Source organism: Suncus etruscus, chromosome 5 (assembly GCF_024139225.1).
Source record: "Suncus etruscus isolate mSunEtr1 chromosome 5, mSunEtr1.pri.cur, whole genome shotgun sequence".
Lineage (NCBI taxonomy): Eukaryota > Metazoa > Chordata > Mammalia > Eulipotyphla > Soricidae > Suncus > Suncus etruscus.
This window is the reverse complement of record NC_064852.1, coordinates 76,510,225-76,524,437: the sequence shown is the minus strand read 5'-3', so window position 1 is coordinate 76,524,437 and position 14,213 is coordinate 76,510,225. Positions and strand designations below refer to the sequence as shown.

General features: G+C 39.5%; 1 protein-coding gene across 1 annotated transcript in view; it reads left to right on the top strand.

Moving 5' to 3' along the window:
- The first annotated feature begins 1,032 nt into the window (after positions 1-1,032).
- LY75 (lymphocyte antigen 75) overlaps positions 1,033-14,213 on the top strand; it is a 124,329-nt gene continuing 111,148 nt past the window's right edge. Inside the window, exons 1-3 of the mRNA XM_049772864.1 lie at positions 1,033-1,225; positions 6,781-7,155; positions 11,936-12,106. Of these exons, the coding sequence (XP_049628821.1) occupies positions 1,129-1,225; positions 6,781-7,155; positions 11,936-12,106 (643 nt within the window). The 5' untranslated portion in view covers positions 1,033-1,128. The remainder of the gene's footprint in view (positions 1,226-6,780; positions 7,156-11,935; positions 12,107-14,213) is intronic.

Here is a 14,213-nt window from a genome sequence, read left to right as displayed (position 1 = left end):
CTGCCTTTGACTCAGTTTCCCCATTAGTCTTCGTGCTTGAGAGGGCAGAGATATTACTGTGCTGGCTCCAGCTCTCTATCATGAGGGGTGAGGTTGCCCAATACACTGATTATAAGCTAAAAGGCCAAAGCTTATGTGGAGATCCGAGCCAAGGTGGATTTGGGGAGTCATCACGAAGCCAAGAAAACAGAAATCATGAAATGCAGCAGAGTTGGTCAGTTCCTTCATTCCTCCTTGAAGAGCATGCCTGGAGTCTGTACCCACCAGGTAACATTTACATTCAGGTTCCTGTTTTAGGACCGCAGTGTCCAGGGAAAGAAGACAAACTTGCATTCTCTTACTAGCCGGGCTGGATGCAAACTTCCTTATTTCTAGATGAGAAAGAAGAAGAGGTTGAGGAGGAGGAAGATGCCGCAATGAGTGAGTCCAGGACTCCTATGAAAGGTCAGAAACCACGTAGAAATGGAGGCGTTGGAAAAGAAAAAAAAAAAAAAAAGTCCCTGTTTAATATCCTGGCTTTCAATTCTGATTACCCTGTGTCATATTCCCTCACCTTTGCTAGGCCCAGTGCGAAAACAGGACTTGCAAAGGCCAGAGTTGCCCTGACTTGACCACCATCTCCAAAGACAAGAGCAGTTTATTGGGCATCCTCCCCTCTGTGGCAACGAAAGAAAAGGGGGGTGTTGTGTGGGTCCTTTTCCTCAAGCAGCAATTCAAAGATGTCCTCTCCGGGCCAAAGACGAGGTGCTACCAAGGGCTGAACCTACCAAGGGAGGGAGCCAAGGTGTCCTACAAGAGAGGAGCCTTTAGGAGCCCAAGCTCTCTCCCTCGGGCCCCTCACGCGCCTTCCCGCCTTCCCGCGGGTCCCGCCCTCACAGGTGCACCCCCCTACACGCACACACAGACCTCACACCCCTCAACTTCAAGCCCTCTCCCTGCCCCACCCGCCCCCAGAAAGCCCGACCCGCGCGGCCTTTATTGGCCCAGGCGGCAGGGGCGGGGCCTGGGCGACCTGGGCGGCCCGGGGCAAAGGCGCAGGCCGGGCCGGGCGGGGCGCTTCGGGAGGGCTGGAGTGCTGCATGACGAGCCCCGCGATCGGGTTGGCACCGCCTGGGCCCCCCGCTCGAGATGAGGATGCGCTGGGCGACCCCTCGCTGCGCGGCGGGGCTGCCCGTGCTGCTGCTCCTCGGGTGCTTGGGGCTGGCGGACCCCTCCGACCACGCAGGTAACCACGGTTTCGACGCGGCCCTCGGCGTTTCAGCGGGGTGCAGGAGTCAAGTCACCTCAGCTTTTCCCACACACAAACTTGGGGTGTGGCGCGGGATGCGAGAGCCTGAGGGGAGTTGTGAGGAAAGCGGGGTGGGCCCCAGGGAGAGCACCTCAGATTCGCTGAGAGGGAGGTGTCCCCCAAGTCTGACTGGACGGATCCCTCTTGCTCGCAGTTGCTTCTCTTGTCAAACTTGCTTTCCCAGGCGGGAGCGACCTGCACCCCCGCTGCGCCCCTACTTCTCCCTCAGGACCGGCCTCTGCGTGTCTCGGGGGGGGGGGTGCTTTTGGTCCAAAGCTGAGTAAATCCTCCACCACTCTCCCCAACCAGAGTGATGCGCGCTGCCAGAAAGAAGTCAAACTAAGCCTGGTCTCTCGGGTCCCATTGGGGTTTTCCATTCAGAGTGATGCCATGGCCCCCGTGGCTGGGCAACTCCCTGCATCTTTCTTTCTCATGGATTTAAATCTCTGAAATCCCTGGAATCTCTTGCCTCTGTGTGGGCAGCACGGTGGGTCGCTTCCTGGCACACATGCTCTGCGCCCAGGTTCCTCCCTGATGGCCCGGGTAGTGCCAGGCTCCTTACCACGGGCATTATTAGCTTTTACTTTCTGTTTTTGCCTTTGCAAAAAAAAAAGGGCTTGAAGACTTTGTGACTCAGTTGTCGTCAGACTGACTGACTGCCTTAATGTCTAATCACGGTCGACCTTGCCCACCTGCTACTATTCCACTCTTTGTAGGCAGAAGTGCTACTAGGATGAGGATGTTTTTAAGCAAAGCTGTTTAGGCAGCTTGTGACTCTACAGCGATATGAAGTTTTGACCTGGTTTAGGATTTCTTCAGAAAGCGATGAGGTTTCTCAAAGTGTGTATGTGTGAAATGGTCCAGGACCTACCTTACACTCCCTCACTCCCACGTCCCAGTCACGTTTTGCTTGTCTGTCTGTCTGTCTGTCTGTCTGTCTGTCTTTGATACTAAACTAGTCAAACACCATTTTATTGTAAAAATCTATTCTGCCTATCCCATGATCCACAGGAGAAAGATTTCCCTGCGTCTAACTTGTCAAAACTGTAACCATTCAGTCACTGTATCTTGGTTTCCATCTAACTTAGCCTTATTCCTGTTTATTTTTTTTGTCTAGTCTCCACTTCCTCCTCCTCTTTCTTATCATCCTCTTCTTCATCATCCTTCTTCTTCTCCTCCACCTCTTCCTCTTCTTTTTCTTTCTCCATCTTCTCCTGTCTTCCTCTTCCTTCTCTTTCTTTTTTCCCATGAACCAGGAATCACCCCAAGTATCATGTAGTAAAGCATTGCTTTACTGTTTAGCAATAACCTAAATTGAAATATTTTTCTTGATTTTTGCAATCTCTACAATCTCTGTTCTTTCTTTTCACCCAAAGCAGACCACTCACTCGCTTAACTCCATTTTCCATGCACTCAGGGGTCTCAAACTCGTGGCCCGCGGGCCGTTTGAGTCCCTCCGTACAACATTTTGTGGCCCTGCCCTAGAGGAATCTTTTTTTTTTGTTTTGTTTTGCTTTGTTTTGTTTTAGTTGATTGGGTCACACCCCCAATGTTCAAGGCTTACTACTGACTTTGCACTCAAGGATCACCCTGACTTTGCCTCCTGCGGCCCCCAGGTAAATTGAGTTTGAGACCCCTGCTAGGTTCTCAGAAATATGTTTGCCAGCATCCTTCCTCGCCATCAGCAAATGCTCAGCTTTCACACACCCCAGACTACACTTGTGACCCTGTTACAAGAAGTACTGGAACCCCAGCCGTTTGGGTAGCTTGTTTGGCATGGTGTCAGCTTCATCATGCTGGTGTGCACCTCCTCTGGTGTTCAAGGCTGTTTTTTGCAGGTGGTCCTGCTCAGATGCTGGAGAAGTGCCTGAATCCTTGGGGAGAGACTAATTGCTTAGTGTACTTTTGCCTCTTGAGAGAGCTTTATAATATAATATTTATAAATATTACACAAATAGAAGGACAAGCATTTGTTTTCAGACTATGTGAGTCCTCCTTTCCACATTTCAATCTTTCCTTTAATATTTACCAGTAGAGTCATAAGGCTGAGGTAGAAAGACAGTTCCTGTTCAGTGTAAGAGGATATATGAGGAAATATGAGAGGACAAGATCATTTCTAGTTTAGATGTTGTGTATGAAAGTTACATATATATTATGCATGAAGGCAGAGAACAAGTTTCCTTAAATCGTATCAATATAATATCTAAGTGCTAAGTAACCACGAGAAGTATCAAATACTAAAATTATAAGCTTTGTTAAAATACAGATTTAGATTGAGGCAAGTATTTGTGATTTATAGTTACTTCAATTGGATAAGCTTAGCAGCTTCTTTTTTTATCATAGTTACTCCATGCTACTCTAGCATCTCAAGTTGTGGTTCAGAAGTTTTACAAATTCTTTAATTGATAAGTGTTTCAGAAGTAGAATATATAGTAAATTGGAAGAGGTAAGGGTATTTTTTGTCTATTTATAATGAGGTGCTGTCACTTAAGTTATATTTATATGTCTATAAACAGGATGAGAATGAACTAAAATGTTACTAACATTGATGTGACATAAAGTTCTGGGCATCTTCTCATAGTGTTTAAATAAAGATATGTTTAAAAAAACTATCAAAGTTAAAAAAAATAAAGAAAAAAGATAATATTCAGTGAATGTAACAAAAACTAGCAAAACACTAACTTTAGAAATGGCTCTCTTGGGGGCTATAATGATAGCACAATGAAGAAAGTATATGTACATGGCTGACCCAGGTTTGATCCCTGGCTTCTTATATAGATCACCCGAGCACCACCAGGAGTGACCCCTGAGTACTGAAAATGGCTAAAAACAAAAGAAAAGAAATGGCTATCTTTGGGGAGCTTAGTTGGGGAAATGGCTTAGGTATCTTACATTGAACTACTTTTATCGTACATTTAAAATTCAAAAAACCTGGCAAGATTAAGTGACTTCCCTAAGGTACCAAGCTAACTGGCAGCAGAGGTGGGTCTTCAGTCTAAGATCCCTAATTTCTTATGCCATTGTTCTTTCCAATATTCTTTTATATTTTTTTAATTATATTTTGTTTTTAGGCCACATCTAGCAGTTCTCAAAGCTGATTCCGAGTTCTGCACCCAGGAATCACTCATGGGGCTGGAGCAATAGCACAGCAGTAGGACATTTGCCTTGCACACAGCCAACCTGGGACAGACTCGGGTTTAATTGCCAGCATCCTATATAGTCCCTCAAGGTTGCCAGGAGATATTTCTGAGTGCAGAGCCAGGAGTAACCACTGAGTGCTTCCGGGTGTGGCCAAAAACAAAAAAGCAAGGATTAGTTATGTGGTCCCAGGGAACCATAGAGGGTGCCAGGGATTGAACCCAGGTTGGCCACATGCAAGGCAAATACCCTATCCACTATGCTATTGCTCAGGCCCCACATTATTATAAGAGTGGTAACAAATCCAATGTGTTTGACTTCAAACTTTAAAAGTCGGCAAAGCAACTGCATACCAGAGTTCCAGGTTCACAGGAACAGAGCACAGAACAGAGTACCAAGGAAAGGACAGTGAACCTATAAATTAGGGAAGGGAACAATTTCACAAATAGTGGGAATTGCTTATTTTTCTACAAAAGCAAACTTATTTTTTCCTGCAATAATTCCTGATACTTTGGAACATAAGCTTTATTTTAGGAAGGTAGGAGAGAGTATTTTAAAAATTAAGTAGTTTTGCAAAGACAAATGACTCTTTTGTGGGTTAGAACTATTGTTTAGTGCAGAATGGCACTTGCCTTTTTGATGGATCCACCCCCAACATCCCATATAGTCCCCCAAACCTGCCAGGAGAGATCCCTGAGATCAGGGCCAGAAGTAAATCCCAAACACTGATGAATATGCCCCCTGAGAACCCCCCAAAAATGGTTTAATCTCAGCAGGACATTAGAGCAAGTATAAACTATAGGCTTTTAAGTACATTTTCCTTTTTTATTAACTTCTCAAACTTCACCCATAAAGAAGAAAATGGTAGAATGATGGCATAGACGAGGAGTGAGAGATGCAAGTTGCTATTGCAAATATGCCTGGCTCCAATCTTATCAAGCATATTAAAATGCAAATTCTAAAAAGTAGAAATAGCTTAAAGATTTAAAGGTTGTATGTTGTTTCTTTTTTTCTATTGTTGCTGCTGTTATTTTTAAAATAAATGTCCAAAATTTTGACTACTGTAGGATTTAATTTTTAGGTATTATTTACATGGTGAAATTTCCCCTTAAGTTCTTAGTATGTGAAATTTCCCTTCAAGTCCTTACATTTGAATTCTTTACTAAGAAAATTGAGTTATTATTAGAAAAGTTTAACTTTACTGTTAGTAAAATCAATGATTGTGAAACTGTATCAAAATGAAAGTGCCATTTGAGAAAGAATTTCACAGGTTCTACTGACTTTTGTTACTTAGTCAGTGGTTAAATTGTCTAAAATATTTTAGTTTCATTCTTAACAACATGATGTCTTATGCTATAACTTCAGCTTTTTCTTTGTTTAAAGCACTAACCTGATTGTTCAGTCATAGTTTATTATGATGGGTATAGATCTTGCTCTATAAAAATCAGGAATAATAGCAACAGCATATTAGATTTTATGAAATGAAGTAAAAATTTCCGGTACTGGAACAATAGTACAACAGGGCATTTGCCTTACTTGCAGATGGCCTAATTTTGATCCATTGCCCCTCCATATGCTACTGTCACTACATAAAAGACCCCACCATCACAGGACATACCCTGACCTCCATTAAGAGTGGTCCTGAGTGGCACAGAGCCAGGAGTAAGCCCTGAGAACTGCTAGGTGTGACCCAAAAATAAACAAACAAAATTAAACTAATTTTTTTTCTGTATTCACATTCTACCAGCTTAACAGAACTTCATTTTTTTTCTTAGAGAGATCTTCCTGATTCATCCAATAGTCCTGAGGGAATGTTCACAGTGATTCATCCCTTTAGTTTTTAGCTCACACTGCATACTTCTGGGTTTTACATTGCCAAGACTAATGGATCTTGAATCTAATTGTGACGTGGTTTCTAGAACTCTGGTTTGGCTTTTCTTGGTGATCCATGGGTTAATCCCCAAGGCCCTTCTTAGGCACTTCCTATTACTTTATGGGGTGCTATAATTGAGCCAGCCACATATCCCTCCTGTGGTGGTGGGACCTTTCACATACTGATAGTAACAATTATATGCATTATTCTAATTGCTCTACACATAGAAACATTTTGTTGCTATATTCACCTATAAATTAGCACTTTACAAAGGAGCAAACTTAAGTCACTTGCCCTGATTACATGAATCTAGGTGACTGATTCATTTCTTACCCCACGCAGTACTACCTCTCCAGCCTCCATTGTCTTTTGTTCTTGTGTAGTGCAATTTATACAGCTTGGAGGGTGGAAACCATCTCAGGCTCATCAATAAGCAGGATCTAAATAATTCAGAATCTTAAAACAAACTATCTTGATTTAGGTAATGATCCATTCACCATCATCAATGAAAACACAGGCAAGTGTATCAAGCCACTGAATGACTGGATAGTAGCTAAGGACTGTGACAAATCCAAGGATATGCTATGGAAGTGGGTGTCCCAACATCGACTTTTCCATTTGCAATCACAAAAGTGCCTTGGCCTAGATATTACCAAATCCACAGATTCCTTGAGAATGTTCACCTGTGATGATTCCAGTGCCATGCTATGGTGGAAATGTGAGCACTTTTCTGTGTACGGAGCCGCTCAGTATAAATTAGCTCTGAAGGATGGACATGCAATAGCAAGCACTAATTCATCTGATTTCTGGAAAAAAGGAGGTTCAGAGGAAAGCCTGTGTCACCAGCCTTACCATGGTGAGTATTGAACGGGGTCTTTCACTCATTTGCTGTTGTATTTAGTAAATGTGAAATTTTACGTCCCAATAGACTACAAATAAAATTCTGGCAATCTGCTTTGTAGCTTTGTAGTAGTGGTGGCAGAGAGATCTTACACCACTTCTTCCATGAAAGCTTGTGGAGTGAGTATTGCAGAGCGACAGCGGTACGGCAGTGTCTGTGAACATCTAATTATCAAAGTCTTATCTCTGCTCTTCTTTATATGTTTATATAACTTTACAAATATTTACCTGTCTTTAAAAGGACCTCTTAAGCTGAATCCTTTTAATTTATCTGCATATGTTTTTCTCCACATCATTGAAAAATACTAGAATTGGAAATGGGGTTTTCCATTTCTTTAATCTATTATTGAGTCATTGAAAAAGTCTAATTTCTGGGCCGGAGAGATAGCATGGAGGTAAGGCATTTGCCTTTCATGCAGAGGGATGGTGGTTCGAATCCCGGCATACCATATGGTCCCCTGTGCCTGCCAGGGGCGATTTCTGAGCATAGAGCCAGAAGTAATCCCTGAGCACTGCCAGGTGTGACCCAAAAACTAAAAAAAAAGAAAAAGAAAAAGTCTAATTTCTGCTAGGCCTCTTTCTCCCAAATTTAAAATGTCATTTCTGGGATGAAGAGAGGAAGGAAGGAAAGAAATGAAGGAGGGAGCAATGGAGGAAGGGGGGGAAGAGGAGAGTGTGTGTTCAATGGTTGAGCATTTATTTGCTTTGCATGTAGGAAATCCAAGTTCCATACCCTAGAACTACCTGGCTCTCTGACACCTCCAGAACACCCATATGCTAAGCTGGGAGTAGCATCTGAACACTGCCTGGGTTACAGAAAATGATTGCTTTCTGATAGCAATGCCAAGTTTAAATTTTATGCTGCAGAAAAAGCCTTTTTCTAAGAGATAACAAAGGAATGAATGGAAATACCTTTGAACTAGATTTGACTTATTTAGTTGTATTTGTTTTGGTATCAGAAAGGATTCTATTTTTTGACAGACTTCTTTCAGTTTCCTGTTCTAATTTTGAATTGTAATTATAAGTTCCCTCATCTCTCAGAAAAACCTTTATCTGCTTTTCTTAATTCCATGTTTTATTTTTATGTTTAGATTATTCTATTAAAATGAATGAGAGAGAAAGAGAGGAAGAGAGAGGGGGGCGGTGTAAAGCAGATACCCTTGCTTGCCATGCATGCAGCTAATCTGGGTTCCATCCCCAGCCTGACAACTTAGTCCCCTGAGCACCACCTGGAATTAATTCTGAGCACAGAGACAGAAGTAAACCCAGATCATAGTAACCCCCCAAACTAAAAGAAGCAAAGAAATTAAAGGATCTCCATGGGTTTCATGTGGCTGTCTAAATATTTAGTGGTACCAAAAAGTAAATAGCCAACCAGAGTACCATGCCAAAAAGATATAAACAGTGACACTTGCTAACAGAAAGTGTTTCTTGATCTCCCAAAGGCACTGTTCAGAAGGCTAAATTTCCCAGAAAGGAACATGCAGTTTTTAATTGAGACAGATGCCAGGGTCAAACTACATCTAATATGTTTCCCCCAGGTGACACTTGTGTCACAAATCTGTGGTTCATTCTGCAATAATCTAGAAGTGACCTATATTTCTTTCTCTATTCAAATGTAGTCAGATACTAAGTCCTGTTTTAGGTTAGTGACCATTGTCTGAAGTTAGGGACTTCCTCTAAGTCCGCTCTCAGACTTCCAGTATTGGTCTCTATCCTCCATCCTATTTGTAATAGAGATAAGAAAGAGAAGGAAAGATGATTAAGTCTCAGCAAATTAAAGTCCAAGATAACCCAATTTGTTATAAACAAAGAGAGGGAAGGTGTAAGACTATGGTTGTCTTCCCTAAATATAACCCCCTTATTTCTCTATCAGCTTTTGCTATATACATATTTTTTACTTCTAATAAGAACCATATTTCTCATTTTGTCCTAAACTGCCTAGATTTCGATGTAGATGTGTTACTAATTCCCATCCTGTGTAAATCATGTTTGTTTTAGAGGAAACTTTAGTTGAATAAATTTCAACCATAAACTATTTGTGTATATATATAAATATATGTAATAATATATATTATTCATATATACATTTTACCACTAAGATACCTAGACTTTATGAGCATTATTAAAGTTTTAGATGTTTGGAAAATTATGAGAAAGAAATATACTTTTAGTGATCTTGAATTTTGAGAAACTTCTTGCTAATATATTTAACCATTAGAGCTATTTTGTTTCACATTTCTGATGAAGTTGATTTTGTTTTTTCATGTAAGCCCTTCATCTCAGTAAGTTCAACCTGTTGCAGAATAAAGTGTAATTTTAAGATTGTCATTACCAAATATTTATATATTCAGAAAAGATTCTTTTTAAAAAGCCAGCCAGATTTAAGAGATTCAGAAGTATAATAGAATGGGTGAGACTAAAATTCTTAATGAATATTTTGCACAATATAATTATTACAATTTCAATATGGTGTATATATAACCTTCTTTAAAGGGAGTGTGAGTTTCAGAGAGCTTAGGCCCAGTCAGCTTTGAAATGTGACTTGAGACCTCAAAAGGCAGCCATTGATAAAACAAATTTTCTTTAGCATTCAAGGATTCTAATTAGAATCAGATTTTATTGTTGTCACAGTCAGGTGATTGACTCACACAACTTCTTTGCAAAAAATGAAATTTTGTAAATAAGTATAATATATGCCTTTATATACTTCAGGTTGACAGTTTTAAAATGCACATAAATAATAAACTGAAATATTTTGTAATAACAAAAATAAAGATTTAGGGGAATAATACAGTATAAGGAGTAGTGCTCAGAGACTGTTCTTTGAGTCTTAGAAAATGGAAAGAGAAGTTGTTCATGAGCTACTGAGAGTTTTGTATATGGTTTAAAACAAACTAGAGTAAAAAAATTGAATCATTATAAAATAAAGTTAATATACACCCTTTAACAGTAGTTACATCTATTTATATGTTAGTAAAATACTCCTGTGTTTCTTAAAAGATCATATATAGGGCCAGAGCAGTAGCACAGAGGTAGGGCGTTTGCCTTGCACATGACTGACTCAGGATGGACCTCGATTCGATCCCCAGCGTCCCATGCCAGGATCGATTTCTTTCTTTTTTTTTTTTTCTTTTTTTTGGCCAGGATCGATTTCTAAGTGCATACCCAGGAGTAACCTTCAAGCATCACCAGTGTGGCCCAAAAACCAAAAAAAAAAAAATCATATATAAAAGCATACAGATTACATTGCTCCTTAATATAAATTAAGTTATTATATTAGTTTTTGTGCCTCACTTATATGAGCACTTAAGAATCAAGTACTATCTAAGTATATTTTAAGCAAATCATGAGACATTTTGAGAGTCCCTATAAGCTGTGATTACTATTCTTCATCACATTTCATATTTTGATCTGGTTAACTCCATGGTTTTAAACAAATTGAGGACATGGAAAAATAGACCAAAATGGAAGATAAAGTGTGGTCTATAACTTAAATACTTTTGCAATAAAATTGTTGCTAGTGTAAGTATTGAATGCATTTGCAGGCATATTTAAGGTTGGAATCATTTTTTACTTCTTTTATATTAGGGAAATTGTTAAGTACAATAGCTGCCAAGACTACCCATGTGAAGCTAGATATTTTTTATATCTGAATTCCTCTGCTCTAGAATTTTCCAAGAATCCATCCAGAATTATATTAGCTCTTCCTCTTATTTCCTCAGTACCTAAATCCTTATTCTTCCCATCTGTGAATAACCAAGTTGACTGTCAATCTTTCTAACCCCACAATTGTTTCCAAGGTCTACACCCACCTCTAGTGATTTAATGGTGTATTTATGGCCCATACATAACTAAAGAAAATAGATTATAAATTTAATCAAAGGTTGGGCACCCTTTCTGGGAAAACTACTCTGAAACCTACAGCAGCCAGTTAATCCTTAATTGAAGCCAGTATCTTTCAGCTCCCCACGCCAGAATAAACAGAACTTTTTATGTATTCTCACTGACCTCTCAAGGAGAACTCTGTGACCTGGATAATATTAGTCATTATTTGAATATGCAGAAATTAAGAGATGTGGCCAATAAAGAATAGCCTAATAAGTCTCCTTAAAGATCAGTTACCCAAAACCTTCAGTTGGACTATGCCAACATTCAAGTTCAAACCTGAACAGTTAATAAACATGCTCTTAATTTCCACACTGTGCAGCCAGCTCAAATACTATATATTCTTATAAGTGAAAATGGCAATCTTTCTTTGAAAAGAAGTTTTAGAAATTAGTTAACTGAGAGCCTCTAGAAGGACTACACCCATTTTCAGCTTATTTGATTACCCCACTTTATTGCTTTTCTTTTCTTCAAACAAAACCACATAACTTGAACTATCTAGTTCCGCCTCTCAAACAGAGGGGGAAATAAGGGAGGGTACCAGAACCAACCAGATATATATGATCACTAAGTAGTAAGCTAGACACAGAGGGGACCACTTATTCTAGCAGCCCAGGGGGATGAAGGTGGGGGATATGGGATGCAGAATGGGGACGGGGGTGGAGGGAGGGCAGATTTTGTGATGGTAATTCCCTGATTCAATGTTAATATGTACCAAAATACTACTGTGAAAAATATGTAAGCCAATATGGTCAAAATAAAAATTATTAAAAAAATAAAAATTAGTTAACTGAAGATGATTATTTAATGTTTGATTTTCTATTTTATGTTTCCTCCATAATTCTCAGAGATATATACCAGAGATGGGAACTCCTATGGAAGACCTTGTGAATTTCCATTCTTAGTTAATGGGACCTGGCATCATGACTGCATTCTTGATGAAAAGCATAGTGGACTATGGTGTGCCACCACCTTAAATTATGAATATGATCAAAAGTGGGGCATCTGCTTAAAACCAGGTATGTTTAGTCTATAAGCTTTATACATAAAAAGGACACACACCATTTATTGAAATGGTAGTAGAAAGATGACTCAATAATAACTACAACAAATATTATAGGTAGGAGTGTACATTTAAGGAGCTAAGGTGCATAGCTATGGATTTGCTCTCAGCAGTAGGCCAAGAAGAGAAGTAATGTGATGTGTCGGGGCCGGAACAGTAGTAAAGTGGGTAGGGTGTTACCTTGCTTGAGGCCAACCCAGGTTTGATCCTGGCATCCCATATGGTACCTTGAGCACTGTCAGTAGTGATTCCTTAGTAACCCCTTAGCATTGCTAGAGGTGTTCTGAAACCAAAATCAAAGGCAAGTGCTTATAGAGCCTGAGTTATTAACTTAGTCTTATGTCTTAAGTTTTAAGGGGAAGAAAAAAGTAAAGTTAATAAATTGAGAATTAAAAAAGATGATAAAGATATAAGTATATTTATGGCATGAAGCAAAGAATGGGGCACAAAAGAGACAGATATACCTGGTCCCCGGCAAATTGGTAACATCATTCTCTCAGCTCTTCCTGTATATTGGTCAGCGTATTTTTTTTAATTATTTCTTATTTTAGGTCTGCTATTCAGAGTATACTAAATAGTTAATTTTCTTTAGAAAAAGAAAGAGACCAGACTGATATTTGCATTGTTCTTTGTTATGTATCTGAGACATTTTGTTAACAATTTAGGGGAAATGAAGGACATTTTTAACAGTATCTCAGAGACAAGAGAGATGAGGGCTGGTAGGTGCAGCTCAGGACATGCAGCTCATCACATAGAGTGATGAGTGCAGTTGCAGAGATGACTACACTGAAAACTATCATAACAATGTGAATGAATGAGGGAAGTAGAAAGCCTGTCTCGAGTACAGGTGTAGGTGGGTGGGGAGGAGGAAGATCTGGGAAATTGGTGGTGGGAATGTTGCACCAGTGAAGGGGGGTGTTCTTTACATGACTGTAATCATACAACTATAATCATGTTTGTAATCATGGTGTTTAAATAAAGATAAAAAAAACAATTTAGGGCAATCTATAGAAAATCACAGTACCTGACTAATAAAAGATACTTCAGAAATATTTTCTAGAACAGAGAGAAATATCAATGGTTAGAGCACATGTTTGGCATGTAGGTGACGAGTTCAATTGCTGCCAGGAAGGATCCCCCCCAAGCACAAAATTGGGAAAAACCAGAGTACCACTGGTGTGAACCAAAAGCAAAAAATAAAAAATAAAATGGGTAGTTGGTTGAAGAAAGCAAAGATTAAAGGAAATTTTGCCCCAGACCTAAGTAATAATACTTATAGGTCCCTGTGAAGTATGTTACTATTCTAAGTACTTAAAGTATTAAGTTATTATTATATTCAGATAACCCTATAATATTGGTACTAATATTTATATCCATTACACAGATAAGCAAACTGGGGCACACAGGGAGTTAATTTACTTAAATAAAGTGACACAGCTAATAAATTTCAGATCTAGAATACAAATATAGGAAACTAAAGGAAGTTGAACTTCAGAATCCAAGTGCTAAGCAACTTCAGTAGGTTATCTGGTACAATGATTGGCAAGTTTCAGAATACAACACATTCACTTGGAGAGTTGTTGGAATATGACTATGTAGGACCCACCTCTAAAATTTTATTCAATAAATTTGAAATAGGACCCATAATTTTGCAGTGTATTGAATTCTCAGGTGATTAAGTTTTGTGGACCACTCCTGGAATTACTTTACAAAGTGGAAATCCAAGCTTTAATTCAAGGCTCAATACATAATGCTAGAACCTATCTGCAGGGCTAAATTTTAATATTTGCTTCCCTTGGGCTAAATTCCAATATTTGGTTCCCTTGTTATGGATAACAAACAAACTTTGGTCAATCAAGCATCAATTTCACTTAAATCTTACATTAACCTGGACTAGGAATTTAGTTATGAAAGGGAAGCTTTTTGATGCAAACACCCATTTTGATGACAGACAGCAGACTCAGACTGATGAAATGGCATGTCAGATCCAAATCATATTCATATAGAATTTGGTGGCGAGTCTAATATCCTTGACCCTCATTTTTAGTACATTTTTTCTACTC